Source organism: Dysidea avara, chromosome 4, assembly GCF_963678975.1.
Source record: "Dysidea avara chromosome 4, odDysAvar1.4, whole genome shotgun sequence".
NCBI lineage: Eukaryota > Metazoa > Porifera > Demospongiae > Dictyoceratida > Dysideidae > Dysidea > Dysidea avara.
Genome location: NC_089275.1, coordinates 31084590 through 31110555, shown reverse-complemented (window position 1 = coordinate 31110555; position 25966 = coordinate 31084590). Strand labels below are relative to the sequence as shown.

The following is a 25966-nucleotide window of genomic DNA, read 5'->3' as shown; positions in this document are numbered from 1 at the left end:
TTAAAACTTTTTAAAATGTACTGTTGGGTGGAAGGTAGTCACTGGTACTTACTTTAAAGCATTCCAGCCCGATTTTTAAATTTTGGAAAAATGGACTTTTTATATGCTCAATAGATAGAGTATTGAATGCTGATCTCAGAAATATATAGTTTGCTGGGTTGGTATTAACTACTTTGGCATACACAGTGCTTAAAAACTGAAAAAAAGGTATTTTTTTCTCCAGGGCTCCCCATACATTTTAAAGGGGAAAATGGCACAATTGAATCAGGAAACCATCTAGCAATCTGGACTGCCTTGAAACTGCAGTTGCTTCTAGCTGCAGGTTTGTACACGTAATGGGAGTAACTTCAGATCGTATCGGATCTCAACAATCTTTGTATGCTTTGTGGTGAGCAAATATGTTTCACCTACTGCACACTTCTCAATACAATGGTGCATACCCACAGGCAAGAGGCTATCCAAAGTAAGCAAAAACATCAAGTTAACAACTTATAAAGGTAAACAACTAAAGTGAAGGTGTCACAATGATGCAACAATACCTAAGGTGGAGTTGTGGTTTCAATTACGGCATTGTTATGCCGACTTTGAAGTGGTTTGTATTTTTGAGTTAATGACACAGCAATCAGAAAATTACTCTGGAGCTGAAAATCGCTAACCCGAGCGAAGTAACTATGCACTTTAAAGTAAGCACCAGTGACTACCTTCTATCCGACAGTACGTTTTTAAAAGTTTTAAAGTATTCTAAATCTAATCCAAAACAGCCAAGCTGTAAAAAAAGTGTGCGGCCCTCAGAAAGGCTATGGTGAAAAAAGATGTGAAATCCAAGGTGGCGGCCAAGAAATGGCTGTGATGGTAGGTTAATGGTAAAAATTTTAATAACGACAATTCAGGTGAATTTTGTGCCGCTTCACAAAATTTACCTAAATTGTAAAGAGCTATTGCCTTGAATTTTGGGCAGTGGTGAGCAACACTATAGCTGAATACATGGTGAAATGTTCAGGTTAATATGTTACTTGAACACTGAGTTATGGTCTCCAACGTTTACGGAATTGGATGTGTGTGGAAGACCCCTTTTCGCAAATCCGGTCACATAATATTATATTGATTACAGAAATCTCCATGGTGGTTTTTTTGTAACTGAACACTCTACAAGGTGACTTCTTCTAATTGCTCTCTCTACAGGGTGAATTGTTTGTAGCTGAACGATCTACAAGGTAACTTCTTCTAGCCGATCTCTCTACAGGGTGATGTGTTTGTAGCTGAATTCTGTATAGGTGATTTGTTTGCAGCTGAGCTCTTTACTGAATGGTTTCTTTGTAGCTGAACTCTCTAAAAGGTAACTTCTTCTAACTGATCTTTCTACAGGGCAATTTGTTTCTGGCAGAATTTTCTACAGGGTGATTTCTTTGCAGCTGAACTCTCTACATGGTGGTTTCTTTGTAGCTGAACTCTCTACAAGGTAATTTCTTCTAGCTGATCTCTCTACGGGGAGATTTGTGTGTAGCTGAACTATCTACAAGGTAACTTCTTATAGCTGATCTCTCTACAGGGTGATTTGTTCGTAGTTGAAATCTGTACAGGTGATTTGTTTGCAGCTGAGTTCTTTACAAAATGGTTTCTTTGTAGCTGAACTTTCTCCAAGGTAACTTCTTCTAACTGATCTTTCTACAGGGTGATTTGTTTGTAGCTGAACTATCTACAAGGTAATTTCTTCTAGCTGATCTCTCTACAGGGTGATTTGTTTGTAGCTGAATTCTGTACAAGTGATTTGTTTGCAGCTGAGCTCTTTACAGAATGGTTTCTTTGTAGCTGAACTCTCTACAGGGTGATTTGTTTGTAGCTGAAATCCCTACAAGGTAACTTCTTCTAGCTGATCTTTCTACAGGGCGATTTGTTTGTAGCTGAGTTCTCTACAGGGTGTTTGTTTGCAGCTGAATTCTCTACATGGTGGTTTCTTTATAGCTGAACTCTCTACGAGGTGACTTCTTCTAGCTGATCTCTCTACAGGGTGATTTGTTTGTAGCTGAACTCTCTACAGGTGATTTGTTTGTAGCTGAACTCTCTACAAGGCGATACTTCTAGGTGATCTCTCTACAGGATTCCTTGTTTCTAACTGAACTCTCAACAGGGTGATCTGTTCATAGCTGAACTTTCTACTGGGTGATTTGTTTGCAGCTGAACTCTCTAAATGGTGGTTTCTTTGTAGCTGAACTCTCTACAATGTGCCTTCTTCTAGCTGAATTCTCTACAAGGTGACTTGTTTCTAGCTGATCTCTCTACAGGGTGACTTGTTTCTAGCTGAACTCTCTACAGGTGATTTGTTTGTAGCTGAACTCTCTACATGGTGGTTTCGTTGTAGCTGAACTCTCTACAAGGTAACTTCTTCTAGCTGATCTTTTTACACTGCATATTTGTTTGTAGCTGAGTTCACTACAGGGTGATTTGTTTGCAGCTGAACTCTCTACATGGGAGTTTCATTGCAGCTGAACTCTCTACAATGTGACTTCTTCTAGCTGAACTCTCTATAGGGTGACTTGTTTCTAGCTGAACTCTCTGTAGGTGATTTGTTTGCAGCTGAACTCTCTACAAGGTAACTTCTTCTAGCCGATCTTTCTACAAGGTGATTGAGTTTTTTGCAGCTGAACTCTTTACATGGTGGTTGCTTTGTAGCTGAACTCTCTAAAAGGTGACTTCTTCTAGCTGAACTTTCTACAGGATGATTTGTTTGCAGCTGAACTCTCTACGTGGTAGTTTCTTTGTAGCTGAACTCTCTACAATGTGACTTCTTCTAGCTGAACTCTCTACAGGGTGACTTGTTTTTAGCTGATCTCTCTACAGGGTGACTTGTTTCTAGCTGAACTCTCTACAGGTGATTTGTTTGCAGCTGAACTCTCTACATGGTGGTTTCTTTGTAGCTGAACTCTCTACAAGGTAACTTCTAGCTGATCTTTCTACAGGGTGATTTGTTTGTAGCTGAATTCTCTACAGGGTGATTTATTTGCAGCTTAACTCTCTACAAGGTGACTTCTTCTAGCTGAACTCTCAACAGAGTGATTGATTTTTTTTTGCAGCTGAACTCTCTACATGGTGGTTTCTTTGTAACTGAACTCTCTACAGGGTGATTTGTTTGTAGCTGAGCTCTCTACAGGGTGATCTGTTCATAGCTGAACTCCCTATAAGGTAACTTCTTCTAGCTAATCTTTCTACAGGGCGATTTGTTTATAGCTGAGTTCTCTACAGGGTGATTTGTTTGCAGCTGAACTCTACATGGTAGTTTCTTTGTAGCTCTACAATGTGGCTTCTTCTAGCTGAACTCTCTACAGGTGATTTGTTTGCAGCTGAACTGTCTACATGGTTTATTTCTTTGTAACTGAACTCCCTGCAAGGTGACTTCTTCTAACTGATCTCTATACAGGGAGATTTGTTTGTAGCTTAACTCTCTACAGGTGATTTCTTCTATAGCTGATCTTTCTACAGGGTGATTTGTTTGTAGTTGAACTCTCTACATGATAGTTTCTTTGTAGCTGAACTCTCTACAAGGTGATTTCTTCTATAGCTGATCTTTCTACAGGGTGATTTGTTTGTACCTGAACTATCTACATGATGGTTTCTTTGTAGCAGAACTCTCTACAAGGTAACTTCTTCTAGCTGATCTCTCTACAGGACAATTTGTTTGTACCTGAACTCTCACATGATTGTTTCTTTGAAGCGGAACTCTCTACAAGGTGATTTCTTCTAGCTGATCTTTCTACAGGGTGATTTGTTTGTAGCAGAACTCTCTACAAGGAAACTTCTTCTAGCTGATCTCTCTACAGGGAGATTTGTTTGTAGCTGAACTCTCTATACATGATTTGTTTGCATCTGAATTCTTTCTCTACATGATGGTTTCTTTGTAGCTGAACTCTCTACAAGGTAACTTCTTCTAGCTGATCTCTTTACAGGGTGAATTGTTTGTAGCTGAACGATCTACAAGGTAACTTCTTCTAACTGATCTCTCTACAGGGTGATTTGTCTGTAGCTGAACTCTCTACAAGGAAACCTCTTTTAACTGAGCTCTGTACAGGGTGAATTGTTTGTAGCTGAACTATCTACAAGGTAACTTCTTCTAGCTGATCTCTCTACAGGATGATTTGTTTGTAGCTGAACTATCTACAAGGTAACTTCTTCTAGCTGATCTCTCTACAGGGTGATTTATTTGTAGCTGAATTCTGTATAGGTGATTTGTTTGCAGCTGAGCTCTTTACAGAATGGTTTCTTTGTAGCTGAACTCTCTACAAGGTAACTTCTTCTAGCTGATGTATCTACAGGGTAACTAGTTTGTAGCTGAATTCTCTACATGGTGGTATCTTTGTAACTGAACTATCTATAAGGTGACATCTTCTAGCTGATCTTTCAACAGGATGATTTGTTTGTAACTGAACTCTCTACAAGAAAACTTCTTCTAACTGATGTCTGAACAGGGTGAATTGTTTGTAGCTGAACTCTCTAAAGGGTGATTTGTTTGTAGCTGATCTCTATACAGGTTACTTATTTCTAACTGATCTCTTGAATTCTGTTCAGGGTGACTGCTCTATTAGGATGACTGCTCTATTAGAGTATCTCGATCTCGCACTTGCTACACCAAGTTGGATTTCGTGTTATAACTCCGTGGCTTTAAGTCTGATTCTTCTACACCATTGAAGAGCCTTTCTAAGATGATAACTCCATCTGTACAGCGATTTTCAAAGCATTACCCCAAGTGGTTTATCTGGTAGGCGTGGCAAGCATAAAAATTACATAACCAAGTAATAATAATAATAATAATAAGTGACGTCATAAATAATTAATTAATTACTTAATGTACAGCGAAACTACTTAGCACACACACAAATGCTCACCGGGATTGTGTTAGACGGTAGTAAAACAGGAAAAATAAAAAGGGATTTTTTCTTCCGTGCCTTCGTTATTGAATACAATTTTCCATATAACGCCATCCTTTTTCAGTGCCTGACAACCAGTAACTCGTTAGTTACCACTCGTAAAACCTATTTGCGTGCCCAGAAACTAGTACGGCCGGTTTGTAGCTCATAGCAACCAATTCAAATGCGCTGCGCCGCCTGCGCGTTAAACCAGGCGCTTGACTCCTTGTCTCCTATGAGGGAAAGCACTATTATTGGTGGAAGCAACGATGTTTTCTTACTTGGAAGTTAGTTCTATGTAATGTACTCCAACTATTACTTTACTGCAAGTAGTTTTTAGGGTATTCCATTTGAGTATTAAAATGCGCAAAAGCATTAGAATACACTTACGAGATTTTAGCCAATAGTCAGTAGGGGAAAAGTCTTATTATTGGACCAAATTTACAAGTTTGTACTACTGTCAAATCACTGATACTACGCTGTGTGGTCTGTTATTTAGTGACTAGTCCATAAGTGATGACTTACTATTTGTAGCTACTGTACAAGCATTGTTTAGCTATTAAAAAGGTAGCAAAACAAAATTTCTATGATAAAAGACTCTGTTTACTGTGCTCAGGATCGAGTAAGGGGCACCAAGAAATAGTTTTTCATATAGAGCAGTCGTTCTTATAAGACTTGTTTGTGTTTCATGTGTATGCAGCTTCTGTAGACATATCAGTACTGTGCATGTTGTACACTAATGATGCAGACACATGTGTCATAAGATAAATAATATACTTTGAACATTTGCTTTTACCATATGCTTGCAGCACTAGATGTGCGACTGCTGGTCAAGACAAATCTATTGTAGATAACATGGCTTATAGCTACTATAGCATTCAAACCAATATTGTTAACACTGAGTAATAATGACTACAATAGCAGTGCAAGTGTAGATGTAATGAGCTATTCAATTTGTGGATGGTAACAGTGTTAGTGGAGTTTGTACTAAGATTCTGTCTTATAGCAGTGCTGCCTGTTCACGTCCCAAAACAAACCCAAAGATTCACTCGCAAACAACTATAAACTTGTTGCTAACTACTCGCATAACAATAGTCTATATATCGCATACATACAGTATGCTATAGGATACTAATATAATTATGTTCTAGTTAAATGTCTGTTGTTACATATAGCTCGTAATGTATGACTGTGTACAGTACGTATGTATGATGATTTACGATATGTGACCGTCTTAGCGAATACCTGTCTAGTTCGCACAAGCATGAGTATTTAGAAAATAGAAATTTTAAAATAATCCGTAAAATTACACATGCTACAAGAAAAAAATATGCAAGTTTTTATAGGGCCAGTACTCAAAGAAGGAAGATTCAAATCAATTAAACTATGCACCATCTTTGTTTTAGAATCTTCCAATGGTTTGTGTGTCACGTGAGTTTGTTTACAGAACAGTAGACATAAACAAAGTTATTGCTGTTTTTTTTTTTTAACAAAACCACCTTCATACCCTTATGCACAGGTGAATGCAAGGCAAAAACTATACCTTAGTTGGTCTGCCAATCCATGGTGAACATTGTAAGCCAAATTTCAACTTTGTAGACTAATCCAAATGGAAGTTACAGGGTATGACTGCGAATGCAAGCGCCTGTAGTTTATTTTTAGTTTAGTCACCGTACAAATTGATTTCCTTGTTCTTCCTACTTTCTAGCACTGTAATTCCAAAACTACTCACCACAGAAGGCTGAAACTTTGGTGAACCATTTCTTGGACTATGCAGATAATGCTGAGAAATAAAAAAAAAATATTTGGAGGTTGTGCGAACTAGACAGGTTTTCACTGAGATGGTCACATATGTGATTATTGTATGTACATTCAGTAAAATTAAGTAGTGGATATCATTCAATCTTTCTTTAATAATGTTACTCTGTGTTGTGTTGGCCGGTCCATCTGTATTGCTATAATTTTTATAGGATACTGTAGTATTGTTACTAGGTTTTACTGAGAATAAAGCAGATGGGGTTGATAATGGTCCTATTCAGTGTCATACATGGTATTGGGGACGTTAGCTTTATATAAGTTGACCATATAATATTATTAATTGTGTACACCGAGCACAGAGTTGACGCTTGTTTTCTGTGTAATAGTGTTGTGAACCGGTATGGAAAAACTGATTAACTGGTATTGTCTTTTGCCCACTTACTTGGTAGACTTCTGCTGACAAGTGATAATGTCATAGCATAACCTCAAAGCATGTGTAAATGCTGTGTAACAACAAAATAATATTTAGGCAATTTGCAGTTGTCAATTTGGCAAAATACACACTATTTAATTTTTATTAAATTTACTGGTAAATTGGCTCTACACTGTTGCAGATGTTGTAGGCTGACAGAAGGATGAATTTGTATCCTGAATGTTTGTTGTGCTGAAATGTCTGCCTTGTAGATTTAGTGTTCAGTCACAGTGAGCTGTCCACTGATCCCTTTCATAGGGTTAGATCATCCGATGCGCAATCAAATATCTGGATTGGATCATGTGTGCGATGGATCAATTAGTTCACTTTGAAGTGTTTTAACTTAGTCCTGCTATATACAATCTATTTTTTTGTGAGCCACACCCACTTATCGTTATCATGTACAGGGTGTGCATCTCGAAGTAATACAGTAAACCTTTGATTTCTTTAGGATGTCATATCAAGTTACACATACAGTGTTGACAATGTCATCAGTGGACTGCTTATTGCAAACTACAAGGGTTATTGAAACTTAATGCTGAGTAGATACCTGACCAACTAACACATTAAAAGTGACTTCACCCACCGATTTTCAGCTTCTTCCCATACGCGGTTTACCCTGTAGGCGTGACAACATATTGGTGTTATTTTTCGAGCATAATCGCTCATAACTCTTTGCCTGTTTATTGTATTCCAGCCAAAGTTGGTACCGAGATGCGCCTTTATACCCCCCTTCTGTGTGCCAAATTTCAAGGCAATCGGATAACGCATTCGTGTTTTATAGCAGTTTTTGTAAGTGTGCGAAAAGAGGAAGAAAAATAATAAGAAAAAAAAAAAACGAAGAAACTAAGCCAATTTTTGAAGTCGCATATCTCAGGAATGCTTGAAGTTGTGCCATTTTCCCTTTTAAAGTAATTTGGATCTAGCTCCAGAGAAAAAATGTGCCTTTTAAGCACTGTGCATGCCACCAAAGTAGCTAATTCCAACCCAACAAACTATATATATTTGAGATCGGTAATCAATACTCTATCTCCTGAGCATATAAAAAGCTCAAGATTCAAAAATAAGGCTGGAATGCCTACTCTAGGATATGTCCATTTATCATAACCAAACTAGGCCTGTGCCTATTATGCCGGCATAATCTTGAGAATAATAGGTTACCAATTTCGAGAGAATAATTCCGGAATAATAGGATGGCTACAGGCATAATTTTAGAATAATCGGACGACCATGGGAGAAATCAGTGGAATTAGGGGGCGTGTCTCTTCTTTATTACCTAGAAGAAAGAGTTAAGCTACTACAAATAATATAAAGCTGACAGGAGTGCTGGTTGAAAGGAACTGAAAAACCTCTAAAGATCGATATACTCTAATAGAACGCTCAAATATTCTAATAGAGCAGTCAGATCGTTTCATGTTAACAATCTGCAACCAGCATCAGGGATTTAACTGCATGATTATCTGCAATTCTGAAACTTGTACATCTTATACCAGTGTATCTTCTTCAACATTGTTATCTACCTAACTTATAGTAGCTATACAGTAGTTACAGCTTGTTATTAATAATTAAATATACTTGAATTATTACTGTAGATAGCTATTCTAAGTCTGCTGTAACTATTATGGATAGAAAAATGATGTGTAAGGTGGAATGTTTCATATATGGCTAATAATAATCTGGACAAAACTACTTATAGCAGCATCTTGAAAACTAAGCAACTAACCACAGATATAAACTGAATGAGAATAATTATGGAATAATAGGCTGGATACAAGAATAACAAAAAGAATAATAGGAGAATTTTTTGGGAAATTCTGGAAAGAATAATAGGTAAAATTTTGAGCATAATAGGCTCAGGCCTAAACCAAACATAACCAGAACGTACTAGCTGCTGACCCATAATTGAAAATTTTAGGCAAGCATATATAACACATTCAGTGGCTGCACTTGTATTGGCTTGGGTGATTGATTGCCCTGTACAGGTTATCAGCCTAATAAGTGTTACATATTAGCTGTAACTGGGGCAGTCAGGCATACATATCAGGCAAAGCCCGAATGCCCATGTTACAACTACTACATGTACTGTGTGAAAGTTTCCTAAAATACATGCTATGTATTATACATATATATTATGTAGATAGCATATGGCCGAGATGCTATTAAAGCATAACGAAAAGTTGAGTGCTCCCTAGTTGAGAAATCCCTACTTTGGCATGGCATAAATGCCAAAGTGGGGATTTCCCACTGAGCTACTGTATGCTGCAATAGCTACCATTGTTCATCTCTTGTTTCACTACTTTTTATTGACTTCATTTTAAATTTATAATTTTTAATATACTAGTTTGTTTAGTTTTTTTGTTAAAGCATACAGCTAGCTACAGTATAAACATTTGACTGTTCTATTAAGGTGACTGCTGTATTAGAGCATCTCGGGTCAATCTGCAAAGATGTGTGCTTTCCCAAAAATGGGTGTAGTCATCATTGTTTTGATCCAATACTAGACTAGATGATCTCGAATCAGCTCACCAACTTGAAGGTGTGCGGTCACAAATACAGCTAGCATAAAAGAGGCGTGGTAATCATGGTCTTGATTGACAGATCAATAATACGTAGAATAAAGAATGGGAGTGATCTTGTGACCTATCGTGAAGATACAGGTAGCTATGTAGTACCGGTACCTCCATACAGTAGCATAATCTAAGCGCCTTAAATAATTTTGTGGCATCTATTATGCTGCATAAAGAAAGTGTTGATATGGAAAATTAATGCCTCAATATGGTTTCGTTGGATGAAGAAGACAAGCAGCCTGAAGGAAAAGACAAGGTGCACAGGGCATACACATGTCAGAGTCCCAAAAGGCACATTCTACCAATGAGTTTACTGTTGCAGCATAAAATGGTGACCGTGGGCTGCTTCGTTTGGGTTCTAGGCTTGCAACTGTAGTTAGTGAGTGAGATGAAATTTTGAGTATTGATGATTTTTAAAAATTCTATATCTGGCCGCCAGTAAGCATTTCCTTGTTTTTAACACTACATTTGATGTTAGATGGACTAATATTATTCCGTAAAGGTGATTTTGGTCGCGTAAGAAGTTTCTAAACTGGTTTTTAAAAGGTAGTATTTTTGGCGCACTTGTCATTTCGGGGGATCCCTACTTAAACAGTACTACCGTACTATTTGATTAACTGTTGGAGAGACACCCAGTCATGTTTGTGTATTTCACTAACAAACAATTTGAAGTAACAGGGTAAACAAGAAACAATTTTTAGCATTATTTTAATTGCTTTATTACAAAGCAATTAAGGGTCGAATCAATAACACCTACCTACATAATTATGTACTATTGATAAATTATGTACTATCGATAAACAATTTTGTAGAACTTAAAACAAACATGCACGTTAATGATGATTTTACTACACCTATGTACAATAGTATTCTCAATAAAATATGACTACTGAATTAAAGCATTTTTCATGTGGAAAAGTTTGTTAACAATTGGCACAGAATTAAAAAATAGAATAGTAGTTAGAACAAACGTACCTGCAATGGTGGTGGTTGCTGTTGTCGTCACTTCTGGAGTCAGTATTTCATACATACTATTGTTTGTGATGCTTGTTAACAGTGACAAGTTGTAAGTCTGACTCAGCGGGGTAAGATCAACAATTGTATAAGAAAACCTTGTAAGATATTCACCACACTGGCTACTCATAGTTGGCACACAGAAATTCCCAGCAAAGTTAATGGTATTTACAACTTCACTGGTTGTGATGTTTGTTAGTGTAATAGTGTAGTTCAGCTGAGATAACATGATGGCATCTCCACGTAGATACCAAGTGACTATGAGGGAATCACAACTCATACCAGCCACAGTTGTTAAGTTCTCAACTATATGAATAAAAATTTTGGAATATTAGCAAAAATTATACACAAATATCTGTATTGTGTATATAGTAGGAATTCCCAAGCACCCAAAATATAGAACTAGCATGCTGGCCTGTTTTAAGCATGTTGGCACACCTGAATTATCCATATTGAGATTTTTAAAGCCTCACAACTCATTGATTTTGGTTTTGCTCATACTGAATCACATTTTTGGATGCACAGTTCCAGCATATAAAGAGCTTCACAGTGCTTTGGGCAGCTGACTCATGTAACAAGAGTCATTAACAATAAATAAGGGGTCAGGTGAACTCGAATGGACTATACTTCCTACTTGAGTTTTGAGCCATGTTGGTTAATTACAGCTAAAGTAGGGATTTAATTTATCAGGTCATTATCGCCCTTGTTTAAATAATCACTTTTCTTCATGAACCTTATTATGTAGCTGACAAAATTCTGTTTTTCTGCATCCATTTTATACATCTACAAATTCACTTACCCCTAACATCAAGACTTCTTACAGACCCACTTCCAGATGTAGCCATCTCATGAGCAGTTACATTTTCTCCAGTACAAGTACACGTTTGTGCACTCACTAATAAAAGGTGTTACAAACAAAAAATACTAAAAGAAAATGTCAGCGATACAGAAATGTATATAAAAACATGTACCATTACTACCTGGATGCTGCAATATTGGTAGTGCTCCACTCAGGTGTTAGTGGTGGTGGTTCTGGTAAATTTTGCCTGGTACTGGCTGCCATAATGAGTTTAAATTATCTTGCCTTATTATTTTAAGATAAATCAATGCTTGGACAGAGAAGTAATTTGGTGTGGCATGTATGCAGTGGTGTCCAGTATACACTTCTTTTTGGGTTTCTAAAGGTGTAACAATCATCCTAATTGAGACACAGTGCTGTCATATTCCCTCTATCAGGAATGGAGATGCTACACACACGGCTAAAACTCTTTTATTGCTCTGCTTCAGAACTGCATGATCAACATTTGACACAATCATGACAGCATGCCGGCTAGAGTGACCAGACCTTACTCTATGCAAAGGGGCGGGTGCCACCAGACTAAACTATTACTGTATATATATAGTGTGTTTTAGTTCTACAAAATGATTCAAACAAATCAATGGGTAGTTCAAGAAGCACCACTGTATAAGTGGGAAGCACTATACACTAAATGGCAGAGCTTATGATAACGTCCGGACACCGGACAAAATCCGGTCAAATTGCATAGATGTCTGACCATAATGCAATTTGTCCGGACACAGTGTCCCATCAAAGCATAAAGAAGGAGCCTAAGGGCTGAGCTGGCATGCTATCAACAATAACATTCACTTGGTTGCCAGGAGATAGTATACATTCTTACAACCCAAGGGAGTGACCATAAATGTACCATTGCCAACCCACTGGTGTACTTTAACCACATAACAGCTGCAGTAAGGCATGTGATGTCTTACCACTATAATGTTTATTTGCTATGCTACAGAAGACATGTTGGGCATTCATCTCATGTCCAGTCAATTTTGGCAATTGTCCGGCCGATTTTGGTTTGTCAGGACATTGTGGCAGGACAACAGAGAATTCTTATCATAAGCTCTGAAATGGTATTATGGCAATGTGCTTAGTAAAATTAATGATCTTGGCTTTATGTACATAGGTCACAGGTCTATGTTTCACTATAGTTCTAACTGAGAAATTTGTGATGTCTGCACCAGTAGGAAAGTGGTGAAAAATTAGTGATACAGTAGCATGCTTACACATATAGTCTACACTTGTAAGTGTAGCTACACTGAGGTACAGTAGACTGGTTCTACAGTTGTACCATCACAACTGTAACATTGCACTATAAACACTATAAATGTAAAATATATGTATAAATAAACAATTCTATTTTTGCATTTCAACTATTTCAGTTTTAGTCTCCATGATATGGACAACTCGGTGTATACTGTACTTGTTGCATACACACTTCACCTTGTGCTTGACCACATACATATATACTGTATTGTACCTATATCCCAGGCCTCATGCTCTGCTATCCATTCAGCAAATTCATAATATGCATAATTATTATCTATTCAATACACTCACCTTGCTGTAATGAAAAAAGCACCAAGAGTGTTATCACCTACAGTATACAATTAATAATGAAATGTTGATGGCATATACATAGCTGTGCACTCTCTAACACATACAATAAATTTAGTTACTATTTATTTAAAAAAATACAATGTAATAATGTAACAAATTACAAATGGTGGTGCACAAGATTACATTATAGGGTGTTGAAGCTACGTACAGTATGAGGATTCCTGAAATGTATTTATTTAGTCATTGTAAGCACTTTCCTCACAAAACTGACCAGACATTGTTGTCTATGATGAGGATTTACTTTATTGGAGATAACCTGCCCATTTAATTAACATGATATCTTGTGGCTGCATGGAACCACAAAACAACTAAACTAGAAAATCAGCAAATAGTTGCAGAATGTGACCGTTTGGGTTTCTCTTGCCAATATATACCTCACGGTTGGGATCAGCTGCCTTGGACACTATCTTAAGGAGAGCACTACTACACTATGCAGAAGGTTATGGACCAACCATTCTCTCATTGCCATCAATTACTTGAAAAAGCAGCAGCAATTTCCATCAATGCTTTTCAAAAGAATATAATATTCTTTTCCCGTAATAATTTTATGTGGTCTAATTAGTTTCTGAACTTGTCTTTTTTGTATAGCTATTTCCTTCCCATGCCTGCATTGGCTTTTGCCTCACATGTAGTCACACATGTAACTGAGGCTCTGTATATTTATTGCAATCACTTTTCAAAGTTCAGTGATAGCTTTGGAAGGTTTTCTGGGGCTTGGAGTCACAAACTGCATGGTCTGAAATAAGATGGGAGGGAAGCTAGATACTTATAAAAGAATTGTGGCATAGTGAGCAATGCCCCTGACATAACTAAATAAAAGGTTAAATGAAGCATGTTCAACTTAGAGTTGTGAGTAATTAACATGCAGTTCTATAAGCTAGATTCGTTTATTTTGACCACCTCTCATTGATTGTTTAAAAGAACTTAGTCCATCCTCTTGCTCTTTCCATCTTTCCATTGCCTTCGCTTAAAATACCATTATACACTTTTAAAAAATGTTTTCATGCTCCTTAAAAGTTAAGGAAAGTGTGTAGGAACTGTTAGAAGTAGCAAGTGGATTAAAGACATGAACATCCATAAAACTTCTTTCAAATCAACCACTACAAAAATCAATCATGGTAATCCCAGGCAACCGCTTTCTTGAGTATTTGGAAATGTAAAATGTGCTGCTGTATGCAGCCACATTACAGGCAGTCTATGCAAACCTTGAACAGTATTTTATTTTAATTGCAGCTAATTAGCACATACAGTAGAACCTCCCTTATACAGACCTATATTATCTGACACCTCATTTTGGGCAATTGGAAACAGTGGAAATGGACAAATTGTCAAAAAACTGTACCTTAGAGTAAAACCCTTGTTTAGTGGCCACCTCTTAAAGACCACCTTCTTATAAAGACCACCTCTGTACAAAGACCACATTGCAATTAGATCTCAAAGATTGCTAAGGGATACTGACCACTTCATGGTCACCTTTTATAAAGATCACCTCTTTACAAAGACCACCTCTTTACATTGCAATAATAGCTAGGTTCCAAACATCATTCTAAAAAGACTAGGCTCTTAAGGTCATCATCTCCTATGTGACCTCATTTTTCATTGATACAGTAGGTAGTAGTCTACTAGCTACATTTCACTGGCATGGAATATTTTTTTGTATGACACATTCTGGTACCACAATATTATCTATGCCGGTACAAGCTAAGCGACGGTGGTATACGACTTGAGTGAATTGTAGACAAAGAGATGACATTTGATATGGGTCATGAAATACATGTTTGAAGCTTACCAAATATTACCATGTAAAGAGGTGGTCTTTATCAAAGGTGACCATGAAGTGGTCCTTAGCCATCTTTGAGACCTATTTACAATGTGGTATTTGTACAGAGGTGGTCTTTATAAGAAAGTGGCCTTAAGAGGTGGCCACTAAACAAGAGTTTTACTCTAGGGTACATTTATATGATGATTTGACCATTTCCATTGTCCATTTCCACTGGTTTCCATTTCCACTGTTTCAAGTTGCCCACCTCATTGTCCAGACAGCCCAAATTAGTCACATGGCTTGTAGTTAGGGATGCGCTGATTTTGACGGCAATTTTTTTGGAAAAATACATTGGTAAAAGTAAAAAGAAAAATCCTGGAAAAAGGCAACTTAGCACATTTTTTATGATAAAGATCGAGATACTCTAATAGAACAGTCATGCATAGTATTAGGACAACATATGTTCATAGGAAATAGTGACTAAAGATCGAGATTCTCTAATAGAGCAATCACTATGTGTGAAATATTCTAAAGAGCAGTCACACATGATTGTAACCTTGAAATACTGCAATTAATTTTTACTGAGATTCAGCAAAATAGAAAAATTTTGAGCAAAATATTGAGCAAAATAGGTAAGAAATAAAAGAATTGCTTGAAAGAAAAATAAGTGAAAAAAAGCAAAAATAGGCTCATCTCTACTTGTAGTCTATTGACAATAACGAAGTTTGGGTTAGATGAAAACACAAGGAGGGAGCCTAAAGGTTACTGTTTACTGGTTGGGTGGCTTGTTTAATCTACTAAAAATAACTACCACTTGCATGGTTGCTATATAGGTGAATAAACATTTTACAACCCAGGGGAGTAATCATGAATGCTCTGTAGTGACTTTCTCCTCTACGTACTAAATTGTATAGTACAAACTGATAGCAATAATAACATTTAAAACAGTTATTAGCATGTTATTCTTAGTTATGGACATTTCTGAAATACAGACACCAGACTGCCTGGATAAGAGAGAGGTTCCACTGTATCAATATTAAGCCTCACTCCCCCAGTACGGGGAGGATGGGGGATATAGTAGGAATATGGCCTGGTAGAAAGTCAAATTGTCCAATAAATTGTTTGGTCAAACTCAACAATTACGATGTGAGAATAAGAAGGGATTTTGATGCAGAGTTTTGGTTTTTATCATGTGCCACAAGTAAAAATTTCATCCCCACCCTTGGGCACATTTTAAACTTCAAATCCCTTCATAAATCCTAAAATTGCCTGAAGTGGGGGAGTAGGTCTTAACATCGATAAGTACAATTAAATAATAGTCTGCTAAGCTGTCTTATATACTGGCTACTGAATACTCTGTTGATCCAATGATTGTTGAATTGCATCAGTCTCTTCTATGTACTGACTTTCAGGATGCACAAGGTAATGTTTTAGATGCATTTTTGCTGCAAAAGTATCAGTTTCTAACATCCATATTTCATCTACTTTTAAGAACAAGGCTCATAGCAGTTTACGTTCCTCTCATGTTGATGATTGGAATTCTACTCTCGAATCTTTGACTATACAGAATAAATTTCTTACTCTAAAACAAGAATGTCTCCTGTGGAAAAGATATATATATCTAAACCAAAACAGCCAAGCTGTAAAAAAAAGAGTGCGGCCCCCAAAAAGGCCAGGATGAAAAAAGATGTGAAATCCAAGGTGGTATCCAAGAAATGACTGTGATGGTATGTTAATGGCTAAAATTAATTTTAATTACGACAATTCAAGTGAATTTGCATTGCCTCATCCACTAGGATTCAGCATCAAATTCACTGAATTGTCGTACTTAAAATTTTTGCCAATAACCTACCATCATAGTCATTTCTTGGCCGCCACCTTGGATTTCACTCATCCTGGCCTTTTTGGGGGCCGCACTCTTTTTTTACAGCTTGGATGTTTTGGTTTAGATATCACTTCTTTTTGTATTGCAAGCCATAAAGCCGGCCATAAACTGGCTTTGGTGCTTACTTTTTTTCTTTTCTGCAGGAATTGTGGAACAAAGGAAGAGATTTTGTGTACAGTTTTTTTGTCTGATTAAAAGTATTTGTATATTTAACAATGAATGATAATTGCATACTGTAGGTAATAAAGTGACTTCTTATACATAACTGAGCTGTAGCTGAAACCCTCATTGTTTGTAGCTGAACTCTTTCAGAGTGACTTGTTGCTAGCTAAACTCTCTACATGGTGATTTGTTTCCAACACATATTTCTGCAAGGTGATTTATTTGTAGCTGATCCTTATAGGGTAACTTGTATCTAGCTAATATATCTACAGGGTGACTTGTTTGTAGCTGATTTCTATACAGGGTGATTTGTTTGTAGCTGAATTCTCTACAGGATGATTTGTTTGCAGCTGAACTCTCTAGATGGCGGTTTCTTTGTAGCTGAACTCTCTACAAGCTGACTTCTTCTAGTTGAATTTTCTACAGGGTGATTTGTTTGTAGCTGAACTCTCTATAGGGTTATCTGTTTGTAATTGAACTCCCTACAGGATAGTTTCTTTGTAGCTGATCTCCCTCTCTGCAGGGTGACTTGTTTCTATCTGATCTCTACAGGGAGACTTGTTTCTGGCCAAACTCTCTACAGGTGATTTGTTTGCAGCTGAACTCTCTACATGGTGGTTTCTTTGTAGCTGAAATCTCTACAAGGTGACTTCTTCTAGCTGATCTCTCTACAGGGTGATTTGTTTGTAGCTGAACTATCTGCAGGGTGATTTGTTTGTACCTGAACTCTCTACAAGGTGATGTCTTCTAGCTGATCTCTCTACTGGATGACTTGATTCTAACTGAACTCTCTATAGTGTGATCTGTTAAGTTTGTAGCTGAGCTCTCTCATGTTTCTACCTGATCTCTCTATAGAGTTATATCTTGTTTGTATAGCTGAACTCTTTACAGGGTGGTTTTTTGATTGGTTGCTGAACTCTCTACAAGGTGATTCGTTTGTACTACAGAGTAACTTGTTTGTAACTGTACTCTCTACAGAGTGACTTACTTGTAGCTGAACATTATATAAAGTAACTTGTTTGTAGCTGATTTCTATAGGCTAGCTAACTTGTTTATATAAATGAACTCTCTACTGGGTAGTTTTTTTGTAGCTGAACTCTCTACACAGTGACTTGTTTGTAACTGAATTCTCTACAGAGTGACTTGTTGTAGCTAGCTAAACTCTCTACAGAGTGACTTGTTTGTAGCTGAATTCTCTACAGAGTGACTTGTCATAGCTGAACTCTCTTCAGTGTGACTTATAATGTCCTGAATCTCTACAGCGATATATTTGTAGCTGAACTCTCTACAGGGTGACTTGCTTGTAGCTAAATTGTCTATAAGATTAATGTTGTTGAAACCATCATAATAAATGAGACATGTATATACATTTACAAATTCAGTAACCCTCGGTCACATGCGACCACAAGGCTGGTGATCAAGTGATACCAACGTGGGCATGGCAAGGGAGAAAAGTAATTACAATTACAAACAAAAACAACGATTACAAAACAAAACAAAAATATTAAATTACAAGTACATTATCACAACCACTCTCGGCAATCCCTTGCCATAAAAATCCTCTGGGATGCAGTCATACAAACCTTCGAGGCATCATCCAGCATCCGTCGAACCAGTGACCTTGTGATATTGATGTCCTTATCAATAAAATGTAGTACATTGTAAGTGTTAGTGACTGAAAATTGCTGGAAGTGACCTAAAACGCTGATCTCAAGAATCTCATAAAAGTTGGTAACATTTAACCTATCTAGCTCTGATAGAATTTGGTGGTATTCAGCCTTATTTTGTTTGCGAGATCTAGCCTGCTCAAGATGGTGGGCACTGTCCAATGGACATGTCAGTTCAAATAAAAGTATACTAGAAGTGACGGTATTATGGATAACAATGTCTGGTCTAAAGGGGGTCACAATCACATTAGGTGGAAGTGTAGATGGGGGTGACTCACTGGCTCGCAAGTTAGGAAGGTCAGCATAAACCCGGATATAGGGCAAGTCAATGTAAACCCTGATGAAACTGTCGACCAAAGACTGAATGACTAAATCATGTCGATAAGTGTACCTTTCCTGAGATAACGCAACCGGACAGCCCCCCAAGACATGAGCAGTAGTTGGACGTGAGGAATCACAAAGTACACATTTTGCATGACATTGTATATTCCACCGCTGTTTGTAGCTGAACTCCCTATAGAATAACTTGCAATGCAATATAATTCTATAATGGAGTAAGTTATAAACGTTGCTGAATGCTCTATTAGGGTGACTGTTCTATTAGAGTACCTCGATCTCGCATTTGCTACACGTAGTTGGCTTTCGAATCATCACTCAGTGGTTTGTAATCCTATTCTTCTGTGCTACTGCAAGGAATTTCTATGATAATTATTCCAGCTACACACCGATTTTCAGCTCACTGCTCTAAGCGGTTTGCCTGGTAGGCGTGAAAACTAGTAGTTTTTTATTCATAAAAATCGATCACGTAATTGTGACACAGGTTGGATGACCTTATCTCGATTCTTTTCAAACCACAAAAAGGCACTCCTACGATGGTTACTCCATCTACATAGCTATTTTCGGTTCATTCCTTCAAGGGGTATACTCTGTGGGCGTGACAGACCTTCGACCTTTTTTTATGCGAATAATCGGTAATAACTCCGCGAATGTACATCAGATTCCTACCAACGTTGGTACTGAGATCCGTCTTAATGTGCCCTTTTAAGTGTGCCAAATTTCAGCCCGAGTGGAGGACGCATTCGTGTTTTATGGCGGATTTTGAAGAAGTAGAAGAAAAAAAAAACAAGAAAAAACCCTAATTTTGGCCGCTCTTATCTTGGAAATGGCTAGAGCGAGTTTCTTCAAATTTGGAATGTAGACTCCCCTACCTGACCGGCACTTCTGTAGCAAAGTTGGTTCCAATCAGGTGAGGGATCACAGAGTTACATAGGTGTGAAAATTGCGTTTTCTTTCTTACTGCATTATCAATACCATTGAATCTGGCTTGCTGCAATATAATCTTTATTCCAGTATGTATGTACCCTTTGTCACTCTACTCAGTCTACAATTAACCATGTTTTGTTCTGTTGCACTTGATCAAGGGAGATACACTTGATTTTGCAGGTTTTTATTCACAACTTTAAAAAGAATTTGCCACATTGCTATAAACTTTATACTGATCTTCCTAGCTACAGTACCAGGAATACGTTAGTCCCCCAAGATTCCACCATGCTATATGTAATAGTTATACCATGGCTGCGAGGGATTTTGCTGATATATACACCCAAAGCCCGAGCCAAGCAGCCGTGGTATAAGTGATATAATATCACTTGGGGAGCACTCATCTAATAGGGACTAATGAGAATTCATCCCTTTTGTTTTATACAGTAGCATCTGAAGATCGATCGTGGTTTTAATAGCGTGGGCTAATAGCCATCAAAATGTTGTCCACACGTTAAAACGTCATTAATACGTTACTACATATGCTTCAACACGCAATATTAGAAAACTTGCAATTGTGGGATGGAATTTATATTGTCATCATTTTTGTGCTAAGTTAAGCCAAAAAAAACCCTATTGGGACAGTAAGTAAGTTATTATATTAAGTTAATTACTTAGGATTGTAAGTTACTAACCTATTTCAAGTAGCAGTAGTAGCTTTGCTGTTCCGTGGTCTGTTCAAAGGCTGATATGTGGTGGGTAGAAATACGCATCCACGATCGCCCAAACAATTATTTTGTATCTTCGCTATCCTTTAGTAACAACCAACTAGTCTATCTTAGCAAATGTACTAAGCTTAGCAACCTCTACAAAAATGAGTCCCACAATACAAAGCTCTATGTCGCTCAATATAACGAGTCAAAGCGCATTGATTCTTTGAACTAGCTGGGTATCAAAGTCATTGGCAAACCGCTTTCCCAGCAATGTGCAAGTTAAACACCACCTTTGAACACCCACACTAAAGTGGCATTTATATATATATATATATGTGTGTGTATTAGAATCCTCTCAATTACTAATACTCAGCATCACTTATTGGCTGCAAGGAACCGTAAAGAAGATCACTATGGTTCAATACTGCTGTACCTTCAACATGCTGGATTTTTGGTTGATTTTGTGACTGTTGAATTTGGCTGTCTAGGCCATTTCATGCCAGTGACCATTACAAAACTTGCAATGTATGCTATCTACCGAAGAGTAACAATATGTTGCATACTTCAGCAAGCAGCTCATGTTGCCATCTCCTGTTCATACAGAATATTTAACTCTCGGGCTTCAGCTGTAGTCGATCTGTTGAACTGTTGATATAATTATCCATGCAAAAACAGCCAAGCTGCACAAAATGGGTGTGGCCTTTAAAAAGCCTTGGTGAAAAGGTTGTGAAATCAAAGGTGGCAGCCATAAAATGGCTGCAATGATGTTATGATAATAAATTATATTAATGCACAAAGCCTTTTTTGAAATTTATTATCATCAACACCATTGCAGCCATTTCATGGCCACCATCTTTGATTTCACAACTTTTTCCACCAGTATTTTCAAAGGCCACACCCTTTTTGTACAGCTTCACTGTTTTTTGCAAGGATTTCACTTCTTTGCTATGTATTTTAAAAATATACCCCAAAGCTACCCATATACTGGCTTTGAGGTTGGTTTTTACACAAATCATTGTTCTTCTTACCTACAGATGTAATGAAGATATGACAAACTAGTACTCAATTTAGAAAAATATCTACTGATCCAATACCAAAACCAATTTATAATTTTGTGCTTGCTTATTCATGGCTATATAAAGCTGCAGTATACATGTAGCAATAGTGCTTTATAACAAAGTAAATTCCTTCCAAGTTAGGTATGCATGATTCTACTCTTTGTGTATTAAGATTTTGTAGTGACTGTTCTATTAGAATATCTCAAATTTTCATGCTAAATGTGATTTTAACAAAGTAAATCCTGCACCTTTTATGCTAGAATACAATTTACAGCCTGTTGTCACAAGTTTTATTAGCATAGCACTTATTATTGATAATTATGATGATGACGAATGGCGTGAATAGGTTTTAATAATAGTGTACTACCCCGCCGATCTGTACCAAAATGGTTATCAGTTTTGATTCAATGGAATACTAGAGAAGTTCCAATAGTATATACTGTACTACAGAGTTTAATTGATTACTTTTGTAACGCTCTAATAGAATTGATACCAACCTGGTATTACCAATTGTTACTAAACCAGTAGACTTATCATACTGTTTTTTCTGAGATAGTTGAGCATGCTGAATATTTTCCTAGCAATTTCACGGATAAACTTTAATTCCTTAAAGAGAGCTGTGCCACTGTCTAAGTAAATAACAGGAGTCTTTGGATGAGGGGAATGGAAATCCAATGCTGACGGTAGATTAGAATCTCTACCATTATAGTAGGAAAAAAGGTGTTTCTCCTTTGGAAGAATGTACCATTGTTCGACAAGCAAACAACAATGGACCAATCAACTTTCCCAGTTACGTCCTTTGCTAGTTACTACCTTCACTAGCATAGCTATCAGCGTGCAGTTGAATTCTAGAGTATTCTTCTTAATGTGTTCAGTATGGAGGTCCCTGGTTTGAATGATGATAAGTTCTTTTGACATTTTTCATGCATCTCTTTTACATCATGATGACTGTTCTATTAGAGTATTTCAACCTCGCAATTTACAGTTGTTTGGTTTTTACCTTGTACCTCTATAGCTATCAATGCAATTTATTTTAAACTGCAAAAGGTTGAGCTATGATTGTTAACCTATATGTATACCAGTTTTTATGCTATTCCCATAGGCGGTTTATCCTGTAGGCGTGACAACCAGTCGCCCTTTTTTAACATAAATAATTGTCCAAAGCTCTACGACTATTAATCAGATTTGCACCAAACTTGGTACGTGATCATGGGGCTTAAGAAAATCGAGCTATGCATTTGCATTAGATAATAGTTTTTGTAAAGTGTGCAAAAAGAATAATATAAGCTCTCTAAGCCTCCTAAACAAAGAAAAAAATTAAGACATAATGCCAAATTTTGAAGACGCATATTTCACAACTGCATCAGGCAATCTTGCTCAAATTTGGTAAGTTGGGTGCCGAAGGTCACTTTTTTCCTTTTTGTATTTGGGTGGGGGCTCCTTGCCTTTGTGAGCACTCGTCATACTACTTCGCTTGTCCAACTGCTCAGATTTTCTTTCTAATTTTGCGGGAAAATCTACAAGCAGCTACTCTTGATAATATAAACCCTTTTATAATCTATGCTACAAGTACTGGATAATCTATGCTACAAGTACTGGATAATCTATGCTACAAGTACTGGATAATCTATGCTACAAGTACTGGAAGTGGTGTGAAAGGTAATAGATTGATACATCTCTCTTGCTATCCTTGGCAAGTTAAGGTAAGAAAGGGAGTTTCCGGACAGCTGCATATTTTGGACATTCCAGTTACTGAAGGATCTAATGGAAACCAATTAGGCTATGGTTTGAGTACCCAAGTACCCTACTTACATGCAATAAAGTATCAATGTTTTGTCTTGATAGCTTGAAAGGATTATTGAGATCCATCAAGTCATGATTTGCTTGCACATGTAGAATATTGTTTGGGTGAAAAGCTTTCTATACATATTTTAACAGGAGATTGAGGCATTGTTCATATAGGCAGCAGAAATCATCAATCACACTCTACAGTGAACGGATATATGATTTAGAGATAGTACAACTGGAATAACTACAATACCAGAGGCATCAGTGGGATATGCGACCCAAAACAGATCTTATCGCTCATGTTAGCAGATTCGATTTTTCACCAAGAACACAAAGTTACATGAATAAACTATCTAATTTCACAATCAAGACTTGAGTGGTCTGGTTAATCAAGACTTGAGTGGTCTGGTTTTGCTGACTGCTTTTCCCAAGCCCAGTGGCAATCCATACGTGCAATATATAATGTGGAGAATTAATGGAGCTCTGGTCAGGCTGATGTGGGTGTACAGCTCCATGGTGTTGAATAAAGACCTGTGCTGCAAATTTCTATTCATTTAAGCCAGTTTTGACACCTGAATGGCCCTAATTCATCCCTTTATCGTCCTTTTCAATATTGCAAACAGCCTCTTGCCCTACTTCCGGGACCCCGCCTCCATCCTCTTTTGGAGCTTGCCTGATACAGCCAACCTCAGTTTAAAAACTATCTAAAATGACAGGAAACTTAACTGATAGCTACTTAAACAGTGGATGCTTTTGAAGGTAAGGAATTGGTGTAAAACGTGTGAAAATTAGATACAAGTACCTTCAACCATTGGTGAGCCACAACACACTAAATACTTAAAACTGGCATTTCTCAATAATTTAAAAAAGCGATAAGATCCTTTTTCCCAGACTGGATTACATAGCTAATATGATATTGATCTATCAACTTTTACATAATAATCTTAACGTAGATTCATCAGAATTGCTAGCCAGCAATAGTTTTATCAATAACTATGGGTCACAGTTACAAACTATTTAAGCCACAATCATCTACAAGAGTGAGATCCTCATTTTTTACCATGAGAGCCATTAATGATTGGAATAACTTACCTCATCACGTAGTTAACGCACCCTCATTGAATGACTTTAAAAATCTTCTTGACTGTAGCTCGTCTACTTTATTGTATGATTGTTAATTCCTGTTGTATCATCTGTAGCTACTGTTTTTATGTTGTAATTTGATAGGTAATAATTTTTGTAAACATCAGACTTTACAGGCTCCTTACCTGTGCACTCAATACTAATACAAACCCATTACCTGCGTCGTGTTAACTTGCCATGATGCGCGATCAACACAACCACCAGCTCAGTGAAGCCTGCAGCAAGAATCCGCTGGAGCACATATGCTGTTTCTGTATTACGGTAAGGGCTGATAATGATCATGTTTCCAGGCAGAAGGCATCTCTGAAAGGGTTGTAAGACACTCGTAAGGAGCAGATCCGACTGAGGCAATTCTGCCTGCTGCTAAAAAAATTACTGTCAACAACATGCAAAGTAACAGCCAAACAGAACGCTATCAGTCTCATGACACTTAATGAAGTGCACCATTTCCCATAACAATGCCAGATACACCTAGCTAGTTTTAGTGGTGTTCGGATATGCTGACTTGAGTTCTTTAATAAAAACCGTTTTAATATCTGATCTCAAAACTCACTGATGGGCGGTTTGGATCGTTTTACCAAAATCCAGTAACATAAATTTTGTCAGCAATTATTAATTTACTCATGTTTTATGCACACTGTACGTACACGTCAATATCAATGACTTACCGATGTTCGTTCAACCGCCATGTACGCATTTAACGTTTCACACTCCAATCATTACGGCCATTACTCCACCCTACATACCACATGATTTGCCCGCGCAATCCCGCCTTAAAAGATCGTGTCCACCCACAAGTGCTATATAAGCTTAAGTCTAGTTTGTATATTTCATCGCGAGAATGATCACGTACGTTGCTGCACTGGCGGCCGCCCCGTAGCTAAAATTTCTAGCCATGACTGTTTTACTTCGTATGTTAGCTGTAATTTTAGTTTAGGTTATAAGTTAATTAGCGTGTTTTTTCCCCGTGTTTGTTTTGCCACGCCCACAGCTGACCCAAGTTGGTCAGATATGTGGTCGCATGTTGACTGAGGATCCATCATACATGTTGATGTACTTAATTTTGATTTCTATTCCGGCCCTAATGGCACTCCCATCTTCCCTGATCTCTAGCTAGAAGTTAAACCTAGCTTATATAAAATAAACCAAAAAGCAGAAAGAACAAAAAAGCAGCTAAACCTACAGAGTCTACACAGACCTACAAAACCCCATGGACCGCCAGCATACACACCAGACAGGGGCCTTAAGAAAGCCCTGCAGACTACCGATCAAACTGCAGGGAGTGAGAGCAAGACACAGAGTTCAACTCCATAAAGGACCACCAGGCAACAGGCTAAATTATATTCATGTATTTA

The 25966-nt window shown here is 37.4% G+C and overlaps 1 protein-coding gene across 1 annotated transcript in view; it reads right to left on the bottom strand.

Moving 5' to 3' along the window:
• Nucleotides 1-11643, bottom strand: part of LOC136253750 (phosphatidylinositol phosphatase PTPRQ-like) — a 41221-nt gene extending 29578 nt beyond the window's left edge. Inside the window, exons 1-2 of the mRNA XM_066046409.1 lie at nucleotides 11509-11643; nucleotides 10671-11015 (exon numbers count right to left, since the gene is read on the bottom strand). Of these exons, the coding sequence (XP_065902481.1) occupies nucleotides 10671-11015; nucleotides 11509-11554 (391 nt within the window). The 5' untranslated portion in view covers nucleotides 11555-11643. The remainder of the gene's footprint in view (nucleotides 1-10670; nucleotides 11016-11508) is intronic.
• Nucleotides 11644-25966: the final 14323 nt, after the last annotated feature.